Here is a 23,774-nt window from a genome sequence, read left to right on the forward strand (position 1 = left end):
TAAGAAATTAGTTAAATGTTGGCGTGGTTGTTATAAGAATACCATAAGATTTTTATGTTTTAATTCAAGAATTTATAGGAATTTTCTATTTTTATTAAATAATAGCCTGAAATATTTTCAAATTTTTTTGAAATAATATTTTTTATTTCCAGCACAAAACAACAGTCGCTACCTCGGCATCGGGAACCAACCAATCAGGAACGAGGAAACTGAGGGTGACTTTTTATCAGGCGCGATGTCCTCCTTGACCACTGGGTGGCAGGTGGCGTCTAAGTGGACGGCGAGTGCCGCGACCGCTGCCAAGGAAAATGTGAGTTCAAAATAAACAGATTTCCATCCAGTTATTTGTCTTGAAATTAGCGCAACATCGCTGGTTAATCTGTTCGGCTGTTACTATATGTGTTGTTATGATATCTTCCAGGCGGTAAAACTCGGCAGTCAAGCTTCAACGATCGCGACCGACCTCGGGTCAAAGGTTAGCGACAAGGTCGTGAAGCCGACTCAGCAAAAAATCAACGAAGGCCGAGTCGTTGATGACATCACGTCAAGTGTGACATCATGGGCGGGAAAGGTTTGTGATGTCATTGATGTGGTTATGATTTCATAGATATTGGTTATGATGTCATAAATATTAGTTGTGATGTCGTAGATATTGGTTGTGATGTCATAATTGTTGTTTCGTTACAGTTGAGTAGTTACGGAAAATCTGGAATTACAAGTTTGAGCAACATTATACAGAACAAGGGGTGAGTTGGGGTTATTAGGGGTCAGCAGGGGTTACTAGGGGTCAGTGGGGTTATTAGGGGTCAGGGTAGCTATTGTGGTTCAAAGGGGTTACTAGGGGTCAAGTTTAGCATTGGTTTTATCACCCAGACTATAATTGACCCTGCTATAAACCTAACTGCAGGGTAAAGGTTGTTTTAACTTAAGTTTAAACGTGGGGCGCTAAAAATCTTGGGGCCAATAAACCCAGGCTCCTGTGACGTAAATCTCACTCCCATGGTGGTTGGTCCATGGGTTGTAGTGTGTGGTTGGTAATTGTGGTTTGCTATGATTTAAATAAACATTAATTGCTTAAGTTAAATTAACCCCCCACCCAGACAACAAGAGGATGACGTAAACAGCGAGTTCTGGGACACCTTCGGATCCTCGACGATAAATCCGACCAATCAGAAGCCTCCGTCCACCGAATTTGATGACGTCATCAAAACGTCACGTGATAAACCTGCACCAATGAAAACGGAGGACGAAGATTTAGAAGCGTGGTTGAACGCCGATTCCACGGCGCCCGTGACGTCAGCTGTGACGTCATCAAACGCGACGTCATCCGAAGTGACGTCATCGGGCCAAAAAGATTCGTGGGGAGGATGGGAGGAGGTAGGATGGGACAGCGTTGACGTCACGAAAACTAACAATGAAGTCAGTGTGATGTCATCAAAGAACGATTAACCCGCTAGGTGGCGATGTTTCCATTGTGACGCATAATTAGTCTTGTCTAACTGTTGTGACGTCATAGTAGCTATTGTAAATCCGTGCGCTAATATAATGTGTTGTGTCGAGATGGGACGGTTGAATACATTGTTCCATGGTGTAACTTGAGTAGATGGGTTTGGTTACCTTTCATGGGGTGGCTGTACAAGACGACGTACCCGCTGTAGGAACATCAAGCAATGATAATTTATTATTTCAGATTTATTTAACAGAATTTATCAAGTTTAGCGCGATTTTGGTGCTTGTTACGTCATAATATTCGAATTGTTACGCAGAAAGATTTTCTGTTTTTCTTTTTTTTATCAGTTATTATAATGTTTTTATGGAATTAGGTGAAAATAGAACAAAATTGAAATATTTTAAACTTTCGTAGTCGATTATGTGGTCAGTGTACGTAACAGGAGCAATATGACGTGTAAATGAGTGATTGTTACGTATGGTGTTTCAATTGTGAGGTTTAGTTTCAACCGAGTTCTAAAATTTCACGAAAATCTCCTCTTATTACGTAACAAACGTTAACCGGGAATTCCCCGAAGATCCCTTGATTATTCTTAATAGTGGTATCTGTTACGTCACAATACAAGAACATGGCGTCAGGGGCTATTATGACGCAATATAGCCCTGATGATGACGTAACAGAACATACTCAAACGTCACCAAGGCCAGATTGTGACGTAACAAGAGTAACAAAAGGTATATTATGACATAACAACTATGTCACTATGACGTGTAATATTCTAACGCGTGACGTCACAGATACGTCATCACCACGAGGTAGTCCTACGTCACCGGTAACCATGGCAACAATGGAAGAATGCAAGAGCGCTGGTGCGTGTCGGGCTGTCAAAGGCTTCCTGTATGAGAGGAAACAAGAGTTTCCCGTTTCGCGAATATCGCCCTCCGTCTTATTATAATGCCCATTATTCGTTCACAGGTACAACGGTGCTTATTCAACAGATGCGTGACGTCACTCCGATTATGACGTCGGATATTACCGAACAAACGTTCGTTGAAACGTCATCAAAGTACAACAATGAAGGTAGATTGTGACGTCATTATTATTATTATTGTTGTTAAGTTTCTAGAACTAGAATGATCTTTCGTGACGTCACTAACGCCCTTATGACGTCACAGGTGCAGGTTTCAGTCCGGTTCAGTTCCAGCCACAGATAATGTAAGTTAGATTATTCTAAGTTTCTATTTCGCTTATGACGTCATAATACAGGATTCCAGAATCGAGCTTTGCTCCTCCAACCGCGATTCCTGTCGATTATCAAGTGACGTCACAAGCAGAGGTATGACAAGTATATATTGTGACGAAACAAACAATGATTATTGTTAAACATTGTTTTATTATTATTACGTCAAAAAGGAGACGTCTACACAATCACAGATTGATTACGCAACAATGCAAAGTCAGTTCCACTATCCGAGGTTCCCCACACAAACAGGTTTGTGACGTCATAATGATCCTTATTTCGTCATCATTGAAGTTTTAGAATTAACAGGAAATCGCGCGATCAAACTAGAGGGCGCCCCACAGCCGGCCTATTCTTACGTCACACAAGGATTTCCAGCACATGCGCAGTACGCTATACCAGGTGAGTTTGTGACGTAACAGGTGTATTTGTGACGTAACATTGGTAAAGAAACAAAAACAATCGGGTCAAATCTTTTTTCGCGCCGCAAGCGAAACGCTTTTTTTCTCTAAAAATCGCGTCTTTCGCGAATCGAAGGATCGAATTCCAGTTTTCGCTCGAGGCGGCGACTCGCGATAATGTAGGAATAATTTTGACCGAACAAGTAGCATTGTGACATCACAATAATGGCAGCTTATCCAGCGATGTGGGGACAATACGTTTATGGTGAGTTTGTTACGTCATATACGGTATTTTATCTTATTGTATGTAAATAATGGTGGTTTGTGACGTCATAAACCACAGGTTCCAGTTGACGGGAAATATTTTCGAATTATTTGATTGTTGACGTTGTATGGTGATTGTGACGTATAACTGTACACATGTTGTTTTAGAAATCTAGAACAATTTTTGATTATTTTTTATATTTGTTTATATCAGATGTATCGTTCACGCTATATGTGACGCGATTCTATAATAGCGTTCGCGATTCGAAATTTATTACTGCTATGACGTCATCAAGTATACTTCGTGAATAATATTCCGCGATTGCAAATAGTTCCAAAACATTTTCGCGTTTCCGCGATTTTCGTCCATTTTGTTTCCGACCTCGATTCTCACCTGCGTAGATTGATGACGTCGTCCATCATTGTGACGTGTCAATACCCATTGTCTTTGTTTACGTAAGTGTTTAAGTGGAATCTGTCGTCGCGATGCCACGCTCGACTTATTTTATCTGAGACAAATTTTAACGAGAATTATAAAAAATAAACAAAAATCGCGCTATCGTCGCGTGACACTGTACCCTTGTTACGTCACAACTGTAAAACAATGATCATTTCCTGTCTTAAAAATCATTATTATTACGTCATAAACTTGTATTGTTACTTGAGAATGAAGTCTCGATTTTTAAGTTTCGAATTTCGTTTACTCATTTATGACGAAACAGTGAAGTATTCGGTTCAATTGTGACGTAATAATAGAGGGACAATTAGCGAAAACATTTTCGAACACAACAGCCCAAATATAGTATGGGGTAAGATGGTATACCTTCAGCACATATTATCCAAATATCCTGATCGTGTTTTAAACAATTAACAACGGTCTATCGTATCAAAGTAGAAGGTACAAGGTGGTGTAAAATAAACGCAACATATATCTAGTAGGGGGGAGATGAGACATCTTTTTTTCCATTTGGTCGTTTCATTCAGTAGTAAACAAACAACATTCAAAGAATTATAAAATTGTATAAACTGCGTACAAACTACTTGAGTAAAAGTGTGGAATAAAAGCGTGGCTGCTAAACCCAACATACAGTTTGGCAATACAGTTGTATCTATTTTGCAAATCGACAGTCGTTAAAACACGTCATAAACAAAAGTAAGAGAAAAATCGTCAATTAAAAAGCGTAGCCGTTAAACTCAATTACCGAATTAATTGTTCTTTCAATTGTAATCATGTTCTACAATTCTAAAATCGATATTTTCTCGAAATCTTTAAAACTTCCCGCCGAACTTTCTAATTGTGTCGTCATAATCGCATAAGCCAACGTCATAATACGAATTGTTGAAATACAATGTTGTGAATGGATTATCACCTGACCGTGTGATTATGACGCATTAACTTTAATTGTTTCGTCATAATCCTCTAAGTGCGATCACAAATTTCAGCTTCCGTGACGTCATAATGCGGTATGCACAATTTGTATTGTTTAAAAATAAAGTCGGTTGTCAGTTGAATTGTGACGCTAATGGATTTAAAGATCTGGAATTGGTTGACAATTAAAATTCCTGCAAGCGTTCATGCGCGAAAAGTAATTTTATTCGAAAATCGAAACTCATTGTTTCTAACATACGTCACAATAGGGATGTACACGTAACAATGTGAATCATGATAAACTAATTGTTATCTCACAGCGCCGATCGCTCGCATGAAACTTACCCAAGGTCAGACCCCGAAATATCTCTATAGGTTCCCAGGGTGTCGGATTCCTCCCAAAGTTTTCACTGTAAACTCGCGGCCCCAGCAATTTAGGGGCGAACCCCCAACCCCCACTCACCCCTAATTACCCACTGTTTGCACACTTTAACGCGAGTCTGAATCACGACGCAAAAACGCCATTTTGGCGATGAATTTTTCCCAGATTATGACGTCACACTAACTATTGTTTTGAAACACAAGCGCGGGTTAGACACGCTCACTGACCGCGGTTTTTAAAAGTTTTTTAATTTAACAAAAAATTGCAAGAATTTTCGAAACCGGAAACGTTTTGACAATCAGCGCGCGATACCTCACTGTGACATCATAATCGTTTTTTTTAACAAACCAAACTTCGCGAAAATCGCTTCCAAAAGATTTTTAAATCCAGATTTGTCGCATTATGACGTCATAATGGCCTTTTTACGCCGAAATCGTCGCTTTCGCGAAAATCGCGGCGACACCTTCGCGTTTCGCATGACTAGCCACGCGTAAAATAAGCTCTCCGTAGAGATTCGCTTGTTGTTCAGATAGACCATTGTTAGAGCGTTGTCGCGTAACAAACGATTGTTCTAAACAGGTAGTTCTGGTAAAAAAATTAGCTGATTGTGACGTAATAATAGCGATTGTCAAAAAGTTCGTGATGGAAATATATGATTGTTAGCATGGAAGCTTTAGCCAACTTTTTCCCCGGATTCGGTGAGCTTTGGTTGCCTTTGTTAGTCGGCTGTACAGGTTGTTCTACCAAACTTATACATCGGGTTTTGTATGTTAGGTTTAGCAGCCACGTTTTTATTTGAGACTTTTACTCAAGTGGTTTTTACCATAGCGTGTTTTAACGACCGTTTTGCTGCTAATTTTCTTCTCTTTGCTGTTTCAATTAATTTGATTCTACATCGTATTCGATGATATATTAAACATTTATATGACACAGGTGCCGGGGGAGGTTATGGCTACGGTGGTCACGCGTCGTTGACCACTGGACATAATATGAACACGTCACAACAGGTATAGTGACGTCATAATATCGTTATGACGTAATATAACAATGTTTGTTACAGGAAGGGTACGGTGGTTCCGGGTATGCGCACTACTACCCGACGCAGGGTGGTTACTTCCCTAGCAACACTGCTACGTCAGTGATGACGTCACCGGTGACGTATCAGCTCCAGGAACCGCCGCCAGGTATGGAGGCGCGGAGTAAAATTAGTTCCTTGTAACTTGAATATTCATCCGCAGAGCATAATATAGCTGGCGAGCCGATCAAATACACGGTTGATGATTTGGACAGAAGGAAGGGAGGGAAGGCGAAGACACGGAACAGCCGGAAGAATCCCTCCCCAGGTCCCGATGCACAATTAGAGGTTAGAATTATCATTGTTACGTCATATTATGACCTGCAGTGTGACGTCACAATGCAGAGTATTATGGAACTACAGGTCACAATATTGATTGTGATCGATAAAAACGTCATAATACAGAGACAACTAATAGAATTACGCGCGGGTTAGAATTGTCGTTCGATTATGACGTCATATTTAGGTTCAACAGCTATGCTTTTCAACTGATGTTTTTCCGACACTTTTTACCTTTTAACTTGTTTTAACGACTGTTGTTTTGCTACTACTTTCTTTCTCTTCTTTTAAATTAATTTAATCTCCGCTGTCGTACTCGAGGAGATGAATAAAACTAATAATATGTTTTAAAAATATTGTATGTTATAACTTTCCTTATTTTAACAGCGAGTCTTCGTCTGGGACCTTGACGAAACAATCATTATTTTTCATTCCCTGTTGACGTCATCGTATGCACAAAGATACGGCAAGGTACTTGACGTCATTCATGCGTTACACGGTGCTCGGTGCTTTCGTTGCATTTTCCCATGAAGCGGGTATCACGTGGTAAAACCGCGCGATTTCCTGCAGCGAAAAAATAAACAACGATTGTTAAATCACAATTACCAAGGGTGCGCGGTGACGCGTGACGGATGCTTTCGTAACAATAACTCGCCCCCGGGGCAAATGTGTTCAATTCCCGAATATTTTTCGTACGGGTCGTGTATTTTCGCACACTTTTTTTTAGATTAGAAATTTAATGTTGTTTAATTAAATGGTTGGTTACATTATACTGTTTGTAGGGTGTGTAGGCGTGTCAGGCTTTCTATTAATTAAGGTTTTGACTTTTGGTTCACCCATAAAATTATAACGACCGCATTTTTCCGGTTACTTTCCGTTTTTTTTACTCCAACTTCGTTACCGAAGCGTATAATAATCAGTTATTCATATATTTGATGAAACATGTATATTTATATATGTTTGATGGAACTTATATTTTTTACCGTTACTCCACCCTTACGCTTGTTTATTACTACGTTTTTTATTTTTTATTTATTTTATAAAACATATATTTTCACAGGACGCTTCAAGCACGTGCGCTCTCGGTTTAAGAATGGAAGAACTCATCTTCAACCTGGCCGATAACCATCTGTTTTTCAACGACTTAGAGGTGAGTACAGTATATATAGTAGAGTGGGGAAGATGGGACAGCCTTTTGACTCTATTTTCTCGTCCCATTTAGTAGTAAACAAAGAACATTCAAAGAATTATTAAAACGTAGCCTCACGACGTACGTTGTTAATTGTTTAAAACACGAACAGGATATTTAGATACAGTATTGTGTCCTAAAGGTGTTCCATCTTCCCCCACCCTACTATATGTTTATTTCTAGTCTATTGGGGTTTCTACACATTGATGAGTGTAACTCACTTGTTTATATATCCTCACATGGCGGGGCAACGACAGTGATTATAACACGGGTGTTCTGTTTCATACACCTTGTGCCCGCTTTCAAGTCACCACGTATGCAGAGGTTACTATCCACCAAGTTACCGTCCGAAACATCTGCTGATCATTAGTTTAGTATCCAGACAGTACCGTTGTTATTTTTAAATATGGCCGCCATTTTGCATTTGGTGCAACTTTTTTCTGGTTTAGCAGCCAAACTTTTATTTGAGACTTTTACTCAAGTAGTTTTTACCCATAGCCTGTTTTAACGACTATTGTTTTGCTACTAATTCCTTCTCTTTATTGTTTAAATTTAATTTAATCTTCGCTATCGTATTCAAAGAGATAAATAAAATTTATAACAGTTATAACATTATTTCCATAACAATATAATGACGTATTAAACAACATTGTTACGTCACAGGAATGTGATCAAGTCCACATTGATGACGTATCATCCGACGACAACGGGCAAGACTTATCAACTTACAATTTCTCAACCGATGGTTTTCGCTCCAACACTGGCAACGTTTGCATGGCGACCGGGGTTCGAGGGGGCGTAGATTGGATGCGAAAGTTGGCGTTCAGGTATTTATAAGGTTGAATATATAAATATATAACATTGTATATGTACACATGCTATTTTATATGGGTGAAGTCTGACAGTGAGGCACGCAATGGGACCTTTTTAGACCAGAGTTGGCTTATTACCCAAGCATTTTACCTCTAGCCCAAAGTATATGGGATCAAAGCTCGGTGCTGCTACCATTGTGGGCGTATGTGTCCTTGGGAAAGATACTTACGACAATTGCTCCAACCCAGTGGTCACGGTTTTCCAAATTATCAGCCATGCATAAAAACAATCACCCACAAAGTTACGTACGTGGTAACTTTTAAGCGAGCACGAGGTGTATGAAACAGAACACCCGTGTTATTACGACTGTCGTTGCCCGCCATGCGAGGGTAAATAAGTTACATACGTGGTAACTTGTAAGTGGGCCTGAGGTGTATGAAACAGAACACCCATGTTATAACGACTGTTGTTGCCCCGCCATGCGAGGATAAATAAGTTACATACGTGGTAACTCGTAAGCAGGCACGAGGTGCATAAAACAGATAAATCTAATAGCAAAGATAACCAATTCACACCCATATATCCCTCCAGATACCGTAGGATCAAGGAAATGTACGAAACATACGCAGGCAATGTACAAAGTTTACTTCCCAACCACGGTCGGGACGCTTGGGCGCAACTTAGGTCCGACCTCGAGAATGTGACGGATTCTTGGCTCACCTTGGCGATGAAGTCGCTTAATATTATAAACCAAAGGTACGGACATCAAGTACTACCCTGGGTGGTGATATGCATAATTTTTTATCTTGTTTTATGCGCCAGCGAAGATTAAATTTATTAACGCCAGGGTAAAGAGAGGGAGTTAGCCACGAAACGACTTTCGTTATAACATCACGCTACGGGTGATTTAAATGAAAGGGCATTTGGATTAAAAGTTTGACTGTTAAAGTTTGCAAGCAACTCACAGTGGGTTGCAAATAATATAACTAATATTCCAATACTGCTATATAGGGATGTCTGTCTATGGACAAAACAGACATTGCTCCAATCCAGGGGTCACTAATGCTTGTAGGACCTTACACACCATAAAAAATCAATGAAACAAACCAAGATTGTATTTACTCCATAACTTATAACGTGCCGCATATTAACCCCCACCACCTGTACAGATCGAACTGTGTGAACGTGTTAGCCACCACCACACAACTGGTGCCAGCGTTGGCCAAGCTGTTCCTATATGGGCTGGGTGAAGTTTTCAACATAGAGAACGTATATAGCGCCACCAAGATTGGCAAGGAAAGTTGTTTCGAGAGAATTATTCAAAGATTTGGCCGAAATGTGACGTATGTTGCTATTGGCGACGGTCGGGACGAGGAGCAAGCCGCCAAAGTTGTAAGTGACGTAATAAATTATGCATAAAGCTCCATACATGGCTGACAATGGGTATTATTCGAGTATAATGCATAAAACAATCACCCACAAAGTTACATACGTGGTAACTTGTATGAAACAGAACACCCGTGTTAAAACGACTATCATTTTAAACCAACTATGCGAAAATGAAGTCTTAGTCATTAATTCATTCATTTCTCCCAGCATAATATGCCATTCTGGAGAATTTCTTCTCATTCGGATCTTATGGCGTTACATCACGCCTTGGAACAAGATTATCTGTGAGTGACGTCAACAGTATGAGTATGACGTCACCAGGGATGACGTCATGAACTTGAAATCGGATTGCGCGTTCGCTACAGCGATTTCGTGCAATTTATTCATCTCGGTTTGAGATTATTACGTCATAATGCCGTTTGTTTCATGATGACGTGTATTCCGTGTGTGACGTAACACTTCAATGTTGTTACGTCATAAACATGGGGCTGCTCCAAGCATTGTTCCATGACAATTATGTAAAAGCGCCAAAAGTGTAAGCAGTGTTACGTCACGATTACCAATGTGACGTCATTTTGCGGTGAAGTAAAAATGTTGTAAATTTTGTCATAATGTTTGTTTGTGCCACGTCACAATCCTAAACAATAGCGATTGTGACGTAACAGTGAACCTGTCAGCTGCAGCGAGGTATTGTGTTTCATTGTTTCGTCACAACAGGTGAACAGAAGTGTCGAATTACGACAAAGGTTTGAATTATTTAAATCAATTAGAACGCACTCGAAGACGCGAAAATGACGTCGTTCCTCGCATATTCGTCCGCGTATTACGCGACAATGTATATTGTGACGTGTCAATGGCCAAGTTGTTAGATACCTTGTATATACAGGAGGATCCGGGTTTGGAGTCTAATGTATCCGCCATTGTGGGGGTATGTACTTGGTCAAGACACTTAACGGCAACTGCTCCAACCCAGCAGTCACTAATGGGTTGTCTAAATTTTCAGCCATTCACGAAAACAATCAACCACAAAGTTACATACGTTGTAACTTGTAAATAGGCACGAGGTGTATGAAACAGAACACCCGTGTTATAACGACTGTCGTTTCCCCGCCATGCGAGGATAAATAAGTTACATTTATTAATATTGACATAACTGCATTTCTCCAGCGGTTTCCCGTGTTTAAATTTTAAGGTCTAACGCGTCGTCTAGCGGTTAGTATATCTCGTTGTAAAATTTCCCCCAAGCGCAAAAAAAGATCGTTTCGAATCGTTGTGAAAATATGGCAACGATCTTATGACATCACAATCATAACAGCTGATGATTTCGTTTGTTTTTGTTTTCAATTCCAAAGTGACATCATCAATGACGTAAATATCATGATAAATGAACCCGGAAATGACATAATAACCTTATTGTTGTGAAATGTTAAGTTAGAATTGTAAGCATGTCAGTTGTTTTGATTAAAGTTTGTTGATATTTTACATATATACGTTTTATTTGGTATCTCTTTGAATACGATAGCAAAGATCAGATTAATTAAAACAACGAAGAGAAGAGAATTAGCAATAAAACGATGGGTAAATACTTGTGAAAAGATGTTAAATAAAAAGTGTGGCCACTAAACCCGCATTCGAATATATGAATTAGTACGTATTTATGTTAAGTTTGTACAGATAAAAGTTGTTATTTTAATATTTTTTAGTGGTTACCTATGATGATTAATAAAGAAATGAATTAAACTATTAAGAATTTATTAGACATTGATTTTTGCGATTCAAAAATGGAATCTTTGAACAAATCTGGCGACACAAAAAAAGAACTGGACAAACTAATCACTAAAATAACTTTGGAATTTCACGACATAAAGTTTAGTGTGTACCGAACATCATTAAAACTTGGTCGGATTCAAGACGCGTTTCATTTAAGAGGTATCACCACTACTACGCTGTATTCTAAGGTGAAGAAACTGATTTTAAATAAAACAAACACTAGTATTGACAATGTAACAACAGAAGGGATGAATTATGAGGAGTTGGAGGGGTTGGTGAGGTCACTTTACCACGATTCCTTATCAAAGGTGTCGAAGAAACTATGCGAATGTTTGTGTACGTTGGTATTCCAAACGTTTCAAGATTTCACAGAGAATCGGGTTTCCGTGATCGCTGTTGTGCTTTTCTTTATTATACTAGGAGGGGAGGAACTGGTGAAAAAATATAAGTTGTTGTTCTCGTTGTATTCTGGTTCACTGAGGATGCTGACGAGAAGTCGATGCGGTTTGATGCTCGCACACTGCGTTCGTCTCACTGATGTGGTTGGAGAAGATATTAACTTCGGGAATATTTCGTCCGCGATCGCAAGTTGCTTCAGTGGCGTTCTTGGAGCTTCGATATCGGAGCAACAGCTCCTCCAGTGGCTGTTTAAAGAGCCGCAGTCGCTGGTGTGGTTACCAACAATGCACCGGTTAAATTTAGCGAAATCTTCCGTTCATGAAGTCCAGTGCGCCGAGTGTAAGATCCGCCCAATTATCGGCCTCCGTTTCCAGTGTTTAAAATGCCTCGATTACGACACTTGTCACCATTGTTTCTTAACACAGAGTAACTCGTCGCGTTCGCATAAACTTAACCATCCGCGACAGGAGTATTGCACACCGGCTGGGGGTCGCGAAAAGGTCAACGCTTTCGCAAGGACAATCCGGAACATTGTGACAAAACGTTATAAACAAAAACCATTGTCTTCGAGCTTTTTACCAATCGACCAATCACCATCGAGCGATAATGTTGTCATGGAAACAAGAGACAAGTTGAACGAATCTTCGGACTTTGTTGAAATTAACCACTTGGCGGCAGCAGAGAGAGAGGAATTGGAAAAACTTGTCTCGAAGCTGAAAGAAGAGAACGATAAAATGTCTGGCACGGTTCAGTTGTTGGAGTCAACCAAGCATGACGTGCCGTCCAATGAGATTGAAGATCGGTTGATTCTGCAAAGTCATCTCGATACTGTGACTCAGCAAAATAAGAGCCTTCAGTCAGAGTTGGATAATTTGAAATGCGTCGTTTTCGCCGATGATTTCATGACGACAGGGAAATCACAATCGCATCATGAATTATCGGCCAATCAGAGCGAAGTATCGGAGTCATGTGATGAGAGATCGACCAATAAGAAAACAGCGAAGAAACGAAAAAAGCGAGCACCTCGCCCAACACCGGAGGGTGATAAAGACAATGAGTTTGTTGTTGACGAAAATATGGCGGGTGGTTTGGAGGCTCACTTGCACCACCTAGTGGATAGGTTGGGGAGGAATGACGAGGATGGGGAGATGGAAGATGTGGTGAATGCGATGGTTGATGCCGGGGAAATGTTTATTCGATTGTTGGATGTTATTCTTGTTAATTGAGGGATATTATGTTTGATTTTGGGGAGAAAACATTAAGAGGAATTAATTACAAAAAATCTTTTAAATATTTATTGGTTGAAACATATTATATATAAAAGTATTTTTGATCAATTTATGTCTTGGAATACCATGGTGAGGATCAAATAATTAAAACAACAAAGAGAAGGGGATTAGCGACAAAACGACAGGAAAAGTGGAGAATATAATTATCAGAAAACTGTCACATAAAACCAAGTGACATATGCTTACCCATGAGTTTAAGTCACTGAACTTTTCCATCCTTCTGGTTTTCTATGAAATAAAGTTTAATGTTGCTAATATTGAAAATTTATTTTATTATTTTCCAATTAGTGTTGCACTCATTAGCTGCATAACATTGTGTCATAATATTGTTATTTTGCACTTTATTGTTATCTCATATTTTATTATTGTGATGTCATATAGTATCATTGTGATGTCATATAGTATCATTGTTATTTTTAGCATCTTTTTCACATCAATAATTTTTAGAAGTTTCACGTTCAATTACACCCACTGTAGTAATGGTAGCTGTTTATTATAAATATATTATATTGTCTGGTTATTAACATTATCTTTAATTTTAGGTTTTTGTAAAAATAGGTTTAAATTTTTGACGTGGTAGGTTACCATGGCAACTAAGAGGTAAGACATGTTGTTTCTATGTTGAGTATATAATTTCTATGGTGTTTAATGTTTATATTTTTTTATGTTGAATATATTAGTTTGAGAAGCCCCGAGACCTTACAATATTAAAGCAATAACTATTTATATATTATTTCCATGTTTAGCGAAGAAGAGGAAAAAGATGAATCAGCAAATTCTTGGTGGGGTTCGTGGTATGACTCAGCAAAAAAAAAAGTAAGTAACATAGATGGTGGTCAGGAACACCTGTGTTATAACTGGTAACCACTGTTGTTGCCCGCCATGTAATGATAGACTTGTACTTTTTATTTATATGTTATAAAGAATAAACCAAGAATATTTTCAGCTTGTTGAAACGAATGAGTTTATCGCTCGAGATTTGAAGGAATTTACGCAAGTCGTTAAAGATGACACGTCAAAATTTGTCGCACAAACTGCTATTTCTATGAAAGACCAGCTAAACATAAAGGTAAATAGGATTTTTATGTTGACAAAGGTTAGCCGTTTTTTTTATGTTAACTTTTTGTTGGCAGAAATTTGTTTCCGATTATATTAGTTTAATGATAAATAACTTGCAATAATGTTTTTATTGTAGGCAAACGTGGAAGAAGCATCGGAAGCCACGAAAGTCGTCGCGACCTCCATCAGTGGATTCCTGGGTAGCGTGGTTAAGCATGTGACACCGTCACCCCCGGATCAGGATGGTGGGTTTGTATGGGGGTGGTCGGGGGTTTTATGGTTCGCAGGGTGGTCAGGGGGGTTATATGGGGTAATGGGGGTTCCTGGGTATCGTTGTGAAACACTGCTCATGTTCACAGGAAAACAACAGTCGTTAAAACAGGGGGGTCTGGTCCTATTCGTAAAGTAGCCTTTGTTTAAATTTTTGTACAAACTTTATTCAGAAAATGCCGATTCAACGATGTTCGTTGGAACACAATCTGGAATGAAAGTTATTTCACCGGCCGAGGTGAGATTTGAACCCGGTATTTTATTTTCCATTTGGCAAAACTTAATAAAAGTATATCAGATAAGCGATGGTATCACAAATATTTTGTCTTTATATTGGAGGAACCAAAAATGTTATGTTGCATTAACTGATTAACTATCGGATTTTTGTTATTGTATTCGAAGAAGTAAATAAAAATTATGTTTTTATTTTTATTCAGGCACGATTGTTCTCGATACAAACCGACCCCGCTACTTATTGTAATGAACCTGATAGTGAGTATATGGTTATGGGAGGTTTAGTATATGGGACATGGGGTGACATTGTTTAAATACAGCTACATTCAAAGCTGTTTAAACTGTGGTGCTACATATGATGTAAATAACTGTAACATCACTCGTATATTTTTACCAAGTATTTTATTGAGTGGCAACCACCGCAGACACCCCCGAGTTCCACCAATGGTTGGAAACGTTCGAACTTTCCGAGAAAAAAGAAGAATTATCGCTGTTGATGTTGGATTATAAAGAGGTTTGTGATGTCATAATTATCACTGTGATGTCATAACCTATTGATTGGTCCATGAAATTTACCACTAAAACAATTGTTGTTTAATATGAAATCCATGAAATCCACGGAAACATTTATCTTGTTGCGATAATGCGCGGTGAATTATTTGGAATATGCTTTGTCATGTAATTGTTTATTTGTCTGTTCCATTACAGTAGCGAAAATTAAAACAAAATAACAGAATTTTGTTACAAAATGACAGTGTTTATTTTATTAAACATTAGTAAAGTCGAAATATCCCCCCCCACCCCCTAGGTCCGAACCTTATACACCCGATTGGTCCCCGATGCAGTATCTCATGTTGATTTCTGGCAACGATATTTCTACAAGAAGTATTGTTTGGATGAAGTATGTTGTTTCTATGTTTTGGCATAATATGATATCTATGTAATCACTAATATATGATATCTATGTAATCAGGCGGAGAAACGTCGTGCTCTGTTGGTCGAACGAGCAGCAAAAAAAGAAACCGAACTTTCGTGGGGAGATGATGGTGATGTCATAATTAATATAGTGATGTCATAATCAAAATATGTTTTTTTTAGACGATTATGATTGTGTTGAATCTGATGTTGTCATGGTGATACCACCTGTTGTTAATGATGTCACTAAGGAAACTGATGATGTCACTAAGGAAACTGATGATGTCACTAAGGAAACTGATGATGTCACTAAGGAAACTGATGATGTCATAGTTGAAGCTGATGATGTCACTACGAAAGTCACTGCTAATACTGATGATGTCATCAATAAAGTTGATGATGTCACCACTGATGATGTCACTGCCACAAATGAGAAATCATCTGAAGACAAGACAACCGATTGTGATGTAACAAAGGAAAAACAATCAGAATCTGACAAACTATTAAAAGACAATGATGTCATAATTACTACTGATGATGTCACAAAAGAAGCTGATTGTTCTACAAAAGACAGCATTGTTACATCACAGACAGTAAAAGTTGATTGTGATGTCATAAACAAGGAGAGTGATGCAACAGATGCGAAAACAAACGTTGAAACGAAAGGTAATCAACATTGTGATGTCATTATTATGTTTGCATAAGGTTGAATGAATGTAATTTATTTATTCTTGCTAGTAATCGTTTTTCTGTATACCAATAATTTAGACGACCCATTAGTGACCATTGGCTATGCGTTTTGCTGCAAGAAAAATTAAACAGAACACCTGTGTTATAACGATTGCCATTGCCTCACCACACAGATAAATTTCGATGAAACGCTTTTGTCCACAGCTCCAGTTTCAGAATCAACTAGCAATGAAAGTTCGGATTGGGAAAAAGAATTTGATCTTGAATTGAATGATAAAGATGAATTGTTACAAGATATTGGAGATGTATGATGTCATAATGGTGTGTGTTACATTTAATTAACATTGTTTCATTACAGGAGGAGATTGAGGGGTGGGACGAGTGGGAGTAATTTCTTTGTTTCTTTCTTTATCTTTGGTGTGTACATTGTTGAGATTTTATATTTGCTGTTTATTGCTTTATATTATGCGCAAGAGGTTTATGGGCACCAGGTTGTGTTAGAAAATTATTTGATAACGAAAATATTCTGTATTGGTGAGGTCAAACAGCGAGACACGCCCTGGGACTTAAGATTTCTACCACAGTTGTTCCATTACCACACTTTTACACATAAATATTGGCATGGCTTAAAAATGCACAGAGTGTTGTTTATATATAGGGAACATTGTTTAAGCAAAGATATTTTTCTTATTTGTTAATTACAAGATTACTGTATTAATATATCGGTGTTTCTCATAATAAGATCGCTTTCTGTCTTTATGAAACACATTAAAAGATTTTGTACAAAATGTTTGGTGTTAAAAATAAAATTGTGTTGAGTATTAAGTATTCGTAAAATAATTTGTAAAACACGACGCGTTTGTCGAGTACCTTAACTTTTACTCCCCTAAATAAAAGTGACATCGCACGAACCGATGTGGCGATAAACGTTGGTTCCGCTTCACTGCATAAAGCTTTTCCAGAATTTTGGAAAAAAATTAAATTTTTGTTTTTCTGCAAAAACATCGAAAGTTTTGAAGTTTTAAGTAATTTAGCAAATATTTATTCTTAATATTGATATATATTGTCATTTACTTCATTATAGTTGTATATTTTCGCTTACTCCGCCGGAAATAAGTAAAACTTTTATGTTTATTTATGTATGTGAAGTTGATTGACAGCTCAGCGAAAAGTTGCGAGTTACAGAATATTTATTTTATTCAATGTTCAAGTCATTATAATGCGTTGGTATATTATGACGGGTTAATCTTGTTCAATAAAATAGCATTACCAGAATGTACGTTTTAACTTTTAATAAAATGTAAATTTGTGTAAAAAAAGAAATAAACTTCATGGAACACATTAGAACATGTTTATGATTATTTTGTTTTAATTCTGAAATTCTGAAAAAAAAGGTTTTGTTGCTTTTATTTGTAAATTAACTAAAGTAATAATTACAAATGACATGTGATGGTTTAAGAATAAGTTAAGTTGCGCAGATTGTGGAAAAAAACAAAATTCTCATTCCATCACCACAATGTTCTACCTTGATATTATTTGTTTGTTTTTTATATTTGATTTTTTTTATTCATATTTTGATATAAACCTTATTCCAGATGAGCCGTAGGTATTAACAAGATGGCCGACGTTGATTATTATCAATCGGGGAATCCCCGTTACGATTCACGTGGTTACGACGATCGTTACCGCGGTAACCAACGCGATTCATGGAACGAACGTGGTTACCATGACAACCAACCACAACAACAACAAGGTAACCATGGTTACGAACAACGAGGATACCAGGAACAATACACAACACCTCCCACTAGTGGGAGTAATTCCAACAACGAGCGATACGAACGACCAACGAATAATCAACGCGTGAGTTGTTTTAGTTGTTAGTTACAACTGCGCAAACTTTTCTTCCAATGAACATATATGTGTTGTTTTCATGAACACAACTGAATATGGGTTAAGATCTGGTGGGAAAACGTAGAGGACAAAAATAAAGTTTAATTAATTTTAATATATAAGAGATATGTATATATTTCACCTGAATGGAACTATCAGTGTTTTATTCAAATAGATTCAATGTGACTTAATTTATATGTTAGGCTTGTTTTAACGACTCTTGTTTTGCTGCTAATTTCCTTTTCTTCATTGTTTTAATTAATTTGATCTTCGAGATCGTATTAAAGAGATAATCCATATATATATTTCTTATTTAGTTTATTTATTTCTTGTATTTAAAGTTTTGAACCCAATTATTTCCACAGGATACTGACTACCAGGGAGGATATAGGAGGGAGGATGAAAGGTAATGTATTGATTTTACATGGTGGGCCATATGGGGTTGGTGAAGTGTATGCTGGGAATCAGACGTAGTAGAATTTATTTTAGGCGCCAAACCTGGGGTGGCAGGGTGGGCAGGCCAACCCCCAATTTCTACACTGCATTAATCAGTAAACATTACAACCAATAAGTTAGATTTGTTTCACAGGATTTTGTGTCTAACTATCCCTGCCTCCCCTGTGTTTATAAAGATTCTCCAATCTTCTTATCTTTAATTGTTTATTACTTTAAGAGCATTAAAAGATAATTCTATCATTTATAAAAGCTGAGCCCATTGAACATTATCTATACATTATAAAGCATTGAAGCCTTATATAAAAGGTATGACAGCAGGAATGAATATCAACCACAATATGAACAACGTACAAACCAACAACCCAACAATGAACGTTGGAACTCCATAAATGAACAACCGAACTACAACGAGTATAACCAAACTAACTATAACCGAATGTATGATGACCAACGACCCCATAATGACCCTTTGCCGCGACCTCATGACCCCCTGCCGAACCACACTCGTCCCTATGACGACCCACAGCCCCACAATGGCCCTCAATCCAACTACACGAGGCCCCACGCCCCCCAACCCCACCCCACACACAGGGACGAAGGTTATAGGGAAAATGCAATACAACCAAAGCTGCTCGCTCAAACTGCTGTAAGTATATTTGGTGTTTTGCAACTATGTCTTAACTAATGATGCAACGATTTGTGTAAGATTTTAACTATAATTGCTGTATTGTTATGTTTATTATCATACACACAACAACAGCAAAAAGTTTAAAAACAAAGAAAATTGACAATGTAAACGTTTTGAAATATTGACTCAGTATAAACTATTTGTTATGAATTAAAAACCTGTTGTGTTTTCGTGGACTCCGGGTAGACATTGTTTTTCCCTGGTGTTAAGGTAATGATCATTTTCATGAAATGTTAAAAAAGTGCAGAGTATCGGTATTAGAGACAAATGTTGATATAACAATCCCCCACAGACACGCAACAACAACGGGATAGCTGTGTTTGGCATCGTGGCCAAGGTTGACCCCCCAGTACAAGGGAGACCCCCTCCTTCCACCCTTAATCCACAACCTTACTTGGGTGAAGGGGGGCCGGCATCAAGTCCCACCAGGGTGAGTTATAAAAAAAGATTAATTTTTATATCTAGGATTATAACGTCTCTGAATTTTACTATTTTAGAAAACAAGGTTCCCTATGTTTGGCATCTATAATTGTAACTGCATTTTAACAATATCACCCCAGATATAAATAAAATTTATAATATATATACATGATTATTTGGTGATTTTTTTCTTGCTTCCTAACACACCCACCTTTTACGCAGACTCAACCCCTTACCCCTATTATGGAACACCCTTCTTCACCCCAACCTTACCCAGGGGGTTACCCACAACAGGGTAACGCGTATCACAACACGGACATCCCCAACAACAGGTATTATGAATGAACTTATTTGTAGGGGATTATTTTGGCGACTTTTAAAAATTCATTTACAGCCATGTAGTAACTCATAGAAACGGTGGCATGCGGTTTTCAATTGAGATATTTGGGAGGAATTACGGCCATTTTATGGGAGGCACTTACGTCCACAATAGTAGCAGCATGGAGCCTTGAAACCATTGCCTCTTGCATTGTGACATCACAGATTCTAATTATTACATTATTAATAGAAACAAAGACTCTGGTGGTTACCATGGTTACTCGGGTGTCACCGTTGCCTCTAGTGGTGGTTACCGTGACGATAGCAGTGGGTATGGTTCTGCTTCAACGCACACCGAACGATCGTACGACGGCCAGCGACCACTAGGAGGGGCTAAACCCAACCTAGCACAGAAACCAAGACTGCCACCGGGTGGTCAAAGGAGGACACCTAGTGGCCCAAGCTCGCCACCATGGCAACGGGAGTTCGGCGACAACAAACAGTTTGAATATCAACAACAGCAACGAAGTTATAACAATGACAAACAAGAACAAAGCTACAACACTGAATCACAGCGGAATTTTCAACAAGATAATTACTCCCAACAACAAAGAAGTTATAATGATCAACAACAACAACAACAACAACAACAGACTTATAATAATGAACCTCAGCAACAACGGCAAAGTTACAACAATAATGAACTACAACAACAGAAGTATCGGAACCAACCACAAGATTACGGCAATGGTTATCAACAAAGTTACCAACAGGATAATTACCCACAACAACAACAACAACAACAACAACATAGCCACTGGACGCTCCAGAAACCGAATGATAGCCACCATTATCGTTCGAATGAAGGCTCAGGGGTGGATAGTTCACAAATCAAGGTGATTTAACTTTATGGTTGGTTTGTTAGTTATTCAAGTAAAATAGGCTATATATAAACTTTTTTGTCTTCCCCAGTCTAAAAATGTTAAGTAGTGATATGCTTGTCTCATTACACCATGCAAGTCTAAGTACAAGCTCTCGTACAACGAAACTGCGAATGGCTCATTAAAAAATAATAAAAAAAAATTATTCTTGGTGAATAAACTTTTTGTAAATATTATATTGTGCATGATAGCAACAGAATCTTTTAACAATAATATTTCCCTTTAAACGTTATTTCACCAAATCCCCACGTTATAAACACAGGGAGTTCGTGCCGTAAAGAACTTATTTGACAAACCCGGAGCCCCGGTACCCCTACCCCCAACCTCCATGAGTTATGGGGCTAATCGGTACAACAATGCACGGCCCGTACCGCCCCGACCCCGTGTGACCTCGGATCGAGGGTCAATGTCGCCAACTAGTGGTCAAAGATACGGGGAGCAACAATTCCCTAGAAGGGGGTTTTCCCCGAACCAGGATTTACCACCAGGGGAAAATTCTAGGGGAGTCCCCAGAAGCCCTTTGGAGGATGGTAGGAGGGGATTCCCCAATGATAGGGGAATGCCGGTCGATAACAGAAGGGGATTTCCCCAGGATAGGGAACCAATTTATGACAACAAGGGGATTCACCAGGAGAGGGGGCAAGATGGAAACAGAGGGGGGCACAATGGTAATAGGGGTCACCGCGAAGATAAGGGGTTTAACCATGAAAGAGGGGGTTTACCCCAAGATCGGGGTCAAAATATTGACACTAGAAGGGTAATCCCCCAACAAAGGGGTCCAGGTGATGCGAGGGAATTCCCCCAAGAAGTGGGGCCAATTAACGATGATAGGGGAATACCCAATGACAACAGAAGGGGATTTCCCAATGATCGGGGTCAAGATGGGGTTCGAGGGGGGTTCACCCAACAAAGGGGTCCCCCACAGCTTACCCCACCTATGGGTGAAGATGGGAGGGGTGGAATGGGGTTACCCCATTTACCCCCACCCCCCCAACACAGCCAGAGTATGTACAACCTTGATATCCCACCAAGTAACGATGGAAGATTACGATCGAGTTATTCGGGCGACCACCTTAATAATCCAATGGTGGTTGGGATCAAATACCCAAGCAAGCAACAAGGTATGTGGTATATAGCTATGTGGTGGTATAGTTAAGGGTATAAATAGCTATGTTATGGTGTTGTAATTTAGGTGGTGTATTACTGTATAGAAGTGGTTATCAAATTATTAATTAAATTTGTTTAAAATTCTGATTAAATTTGTTAATTAAAACAAAAAAGAGACGAAAATTGCAATAAACGATAACCTTTAAAACAGGACTTTTTCAGGGTTGCATCAACCTTTACATTTTCAAATCGTAAAAGCAGTTCATCACTAAATATATTCTTAAATAATACAAACCCACCTTTGGTTGCTGCAACCCCTGGAACTTGATCAAATCTACGCCATTATATTAACTTGTATATTCATGGTGTTTACGATAGTGAACCACGGGCCGTACCGGTTGGAGCATTATGAGGAACACACATTACCATGTAAATACACCGTAGATGATGATGAGTTAATTGAAAGCAAACTAAATGCATGCGAGTGATTAGTGTTTGGTTATATACAAACAATGCATGGAGGCATGAAGTTATAATCAATACACAGTTATAATTGTAATGTGAATGCTATATGGCCGTAGGCATATTATTAAGTGGATGAACGTATTATGTTCCAATGCCTACTTATGTAAAGCATTTATGGTTGAAAACGTGACAAATTATTGTAATGTTGTGATGAAAGACATTAAAATAATATCCTCCCATTGGCACCAAACCTGGGGTTCCAGAGTGGGCAGGCATATCTCTAATTTTCTACATTGCATTAATCAGTAAACATTACAACAATAAGTTAGATTTGTTTCACAGGATTGTGTGTCTAACTATCCCTGCCTCCCCTGTGTTTATAATAGTTTGGTGCCTATAAGCCTACTATAATGAAACACAAATAAACATTGGATAGTTTTCTCTTATAACACCTTATATATAGCAGACAATACATAAATACATTACTATAGTGAAGGCTACAGCTGTCCGTTATAATGGCGTATTATATTGCCATCATAATACATTGTGTGCCAACTGTGTTGTAACTTATAGACTTTGTGTTTTATTGTCCAACACTTAATCATGTTTGAAACAAGTTGCACCAAATAATGGTAGATTGTTTGAACTAATTTGTGCTTAATTGCTACTGACTATCTTTTCGAAAAAAACTTTCGTATTGAAAACCAGGGAAACTTAAACTGTTTTTGTGAGTAGTATGTACCAAGGCCATTCACATAGGAATAGGACACCATCATAACTTATTCAAGGACATGCGTGACATGCAGTTACTTCAACTAACCTATTTCATGTCATGCATACCCTGAATAAACCCCCAAAACGCTGATTAGGCGTCTATAACGACACCATTATATGTATTGTGTTTCATCTTACCCCACCATAATATACATTATATATAACAATATTTATATTTCCCCAGCCCCAGACTCCACCCAGCCCCCCCACCCATACAACCAACCTTCTCAACCCA

General features: G+C 38.4%; 5 protein-coding genes across 12 annotated transcripts in view; all 5 read left to right on the forward strand.

The window, feature by feature from the left end:
- The window catches only part of LOC100179643 (ADP-ribosylation factor GTPase-activating protein 1), a gene marked incomplete in the record, with an annotated part of 2,729 nt that extends 1,129 nt beyond the window's left edge, over nucleotides 1-1,600 (forward strand). Inside the window, 4 exon segments of the mRNA XM_026835257.1 lie at nucleotides 153-310; nucleotides 422-571; nucleotides 688-746; nucleotides 1,101-1,600. Coding sequence (XP_026691058.1) covers nucleotides 153-310; nucleotides 422-571; nucleotides 688-746; nucleotides 1,101-1,449 — 716 coding nt within the window.
- Nucleotides 1,601-1,999: 399 nt separating this feature from the next.
- LOC101243276 (eyes absent homolog 1) lies at nucleotides 2,000-10,538 on the forward strand. 3 transcript variants are annotated; one of them, XM_026835251.1, is made up of 16 exons: nucleotides 2,000-2,184; nucleotides 2,248-2,319; nucleotides 2,426-2,530; nucleotides 2,626-2,665; nucleotides 2,717-2,786; nucleotides 2,864-2,942; nucleotides 2,991-3,092; nucleotides 6,040-6,113; nucleotides 6,167-6,290; nucleotides 6,345-6,469; nucleotides 6,848-6,931; nucleotides 7,521-7,610; nucleotides 8,313-8,476; nucleotides 9,054-9,218; nucleotides 9,632-9,854; nucleotides 10,059-10,538. In XM_026835251.1, the coding sequence occupies exons 1-16, from the start codon at nucleotides 2,079-2,081 to the stop codon at nucleotides 10,137-10,139; spliced, it is 1,704 nt and encodes a 567-aa protein (XP_026691052.1). In that variant the 5' UTR covers nucleotides 2,000-2,078; the 3' UTR covers nucleotides 10,140-10,538. The 3 variants fall into 3 exon arrangements, with proteins under 3 accessions (XP_026691052.1, XP_026691053.1, XP_004226236.1); XM_026835252.1 differs by having other exon boundaries at nucleotides 3,000-3,092; XM_004226188.4 differs by lacking the exons at nucleotides 2,000-2,184; nucleotides 2,248-2,319; nucleotides 2,426-2,530; ... (2 more) ...; nucleotides 2,864-2,942; nucleotides 2,991-3,092 and adding an exon at nucleotides 3,205-3,356.
- A 1,024-nt stretch (nucleotides 10,539-11,562) lies between these two features.
- zf(zz)-4 (zinc finger protein ZF(ZZ)-4) lies at nucleotides 11,563-13,815 on the forward strand. The gene has a single exon (NM_001128891.1). The coding sequence runs from the start codon at nucleotides 11,633-11,635 to the stop codon at nucleotides 13,244-13,246; it is 1,614 nt and encodes a 537-aa protein (NP_001122363.1). The 5' UTR covers nucleotides 11,563-11,632; the 3' UTR covers nucleotides 13,247-13,815.
- Nucleotides 13,803-17,298, forward strand: LOC100181971 (BSD domain-containing protein 1). Of its 6 annotated transcripts, none has more exons than XM_026835254.1 (13): nucleotides 13,803-13,909; nucleotides 14,056-14,125; nucleotides 14,256-14,378; nucleotides 14,505-14,613; nucleotides 14,812-14,876; nucleotides 15,076-15,130; nucleotides 15,298-15,386; nucleotides 15,681-15,773; nucleotides 15,846-15,918; nucleotides 15,971-16,050; nucleotides 16,135-16,453; nucleotides 16,682-16,782; nucleotides 16,836-17,298. In XM_026835254.1, the coding sequence occupies exons 1-13, from the start codon at nucleotides 13,896-13,898 to the stop codon at nucleotides 16,866-16,868; spliced, it is 1,224 nt and encodes a 407-aa protein (XP_026691055.1). In that variant the 5' UTR covers nucleotides 13,803-13,895; the 3' UTR covers nucleotides 16,869-17,298. The 6 variants fall into 6 exon arrangements, 5 of the variants coding, with proteins under 5 accessions (XP_026691055.1, XP_026691054.1, XP_002128881.1 ...); XM_026835253.1 differs by having other exon boundaries at nucleotides 15,971-16,022; nucleotides 16,086-16,453; XR_003396050.1 differs by having other exon boundaries at nucleotides 15,971-16,453; nucleotides 16,651-16,782.
- Nucleotides 17,299-18,094: 796 nt separating this feature from the next.
- LOC113474375 (epsin-like) lies at nucleotides 18,095-22,788 on the forward strand. The gene is made up of 8 exons (XM_026835139.1): nucleotides 18,095-18,340; nucleotides 18,736-18,776; nucleotides 19,133-19,472; nucleotides 19,807-19,944; nucleotides 20,157-20,266; nucleotides 20,503-21,148; nucleotides 21,456-22,314; nucleotides 22,679-22,788. The coding sequence occupies exons 1-8, from the start codon at nucleotides 18,095-18,097 to the stop codon at nucleotides 22,786-22,788; spliced, it is 2,490 nt and encodes an 829-aa protein (XP_026690940.1).
- Nucleotides 22,789-23,774: the final 986 nt, after the last annotated feature.

Source organism: Ciona intestinalis, chromosome 7 (assembly GCF_000224145.3).
Source record: "Ciona intestinalis chromosome 7, KH, whole genome shotgun sequence".
In the NCBI taxonomy this organism is placed as follows: Eukaryota; Metazoa; Chordata; class Ascidiacea; order Phlebobranchia; family Cionidae; genus Ciona; species Ciona intestinalis.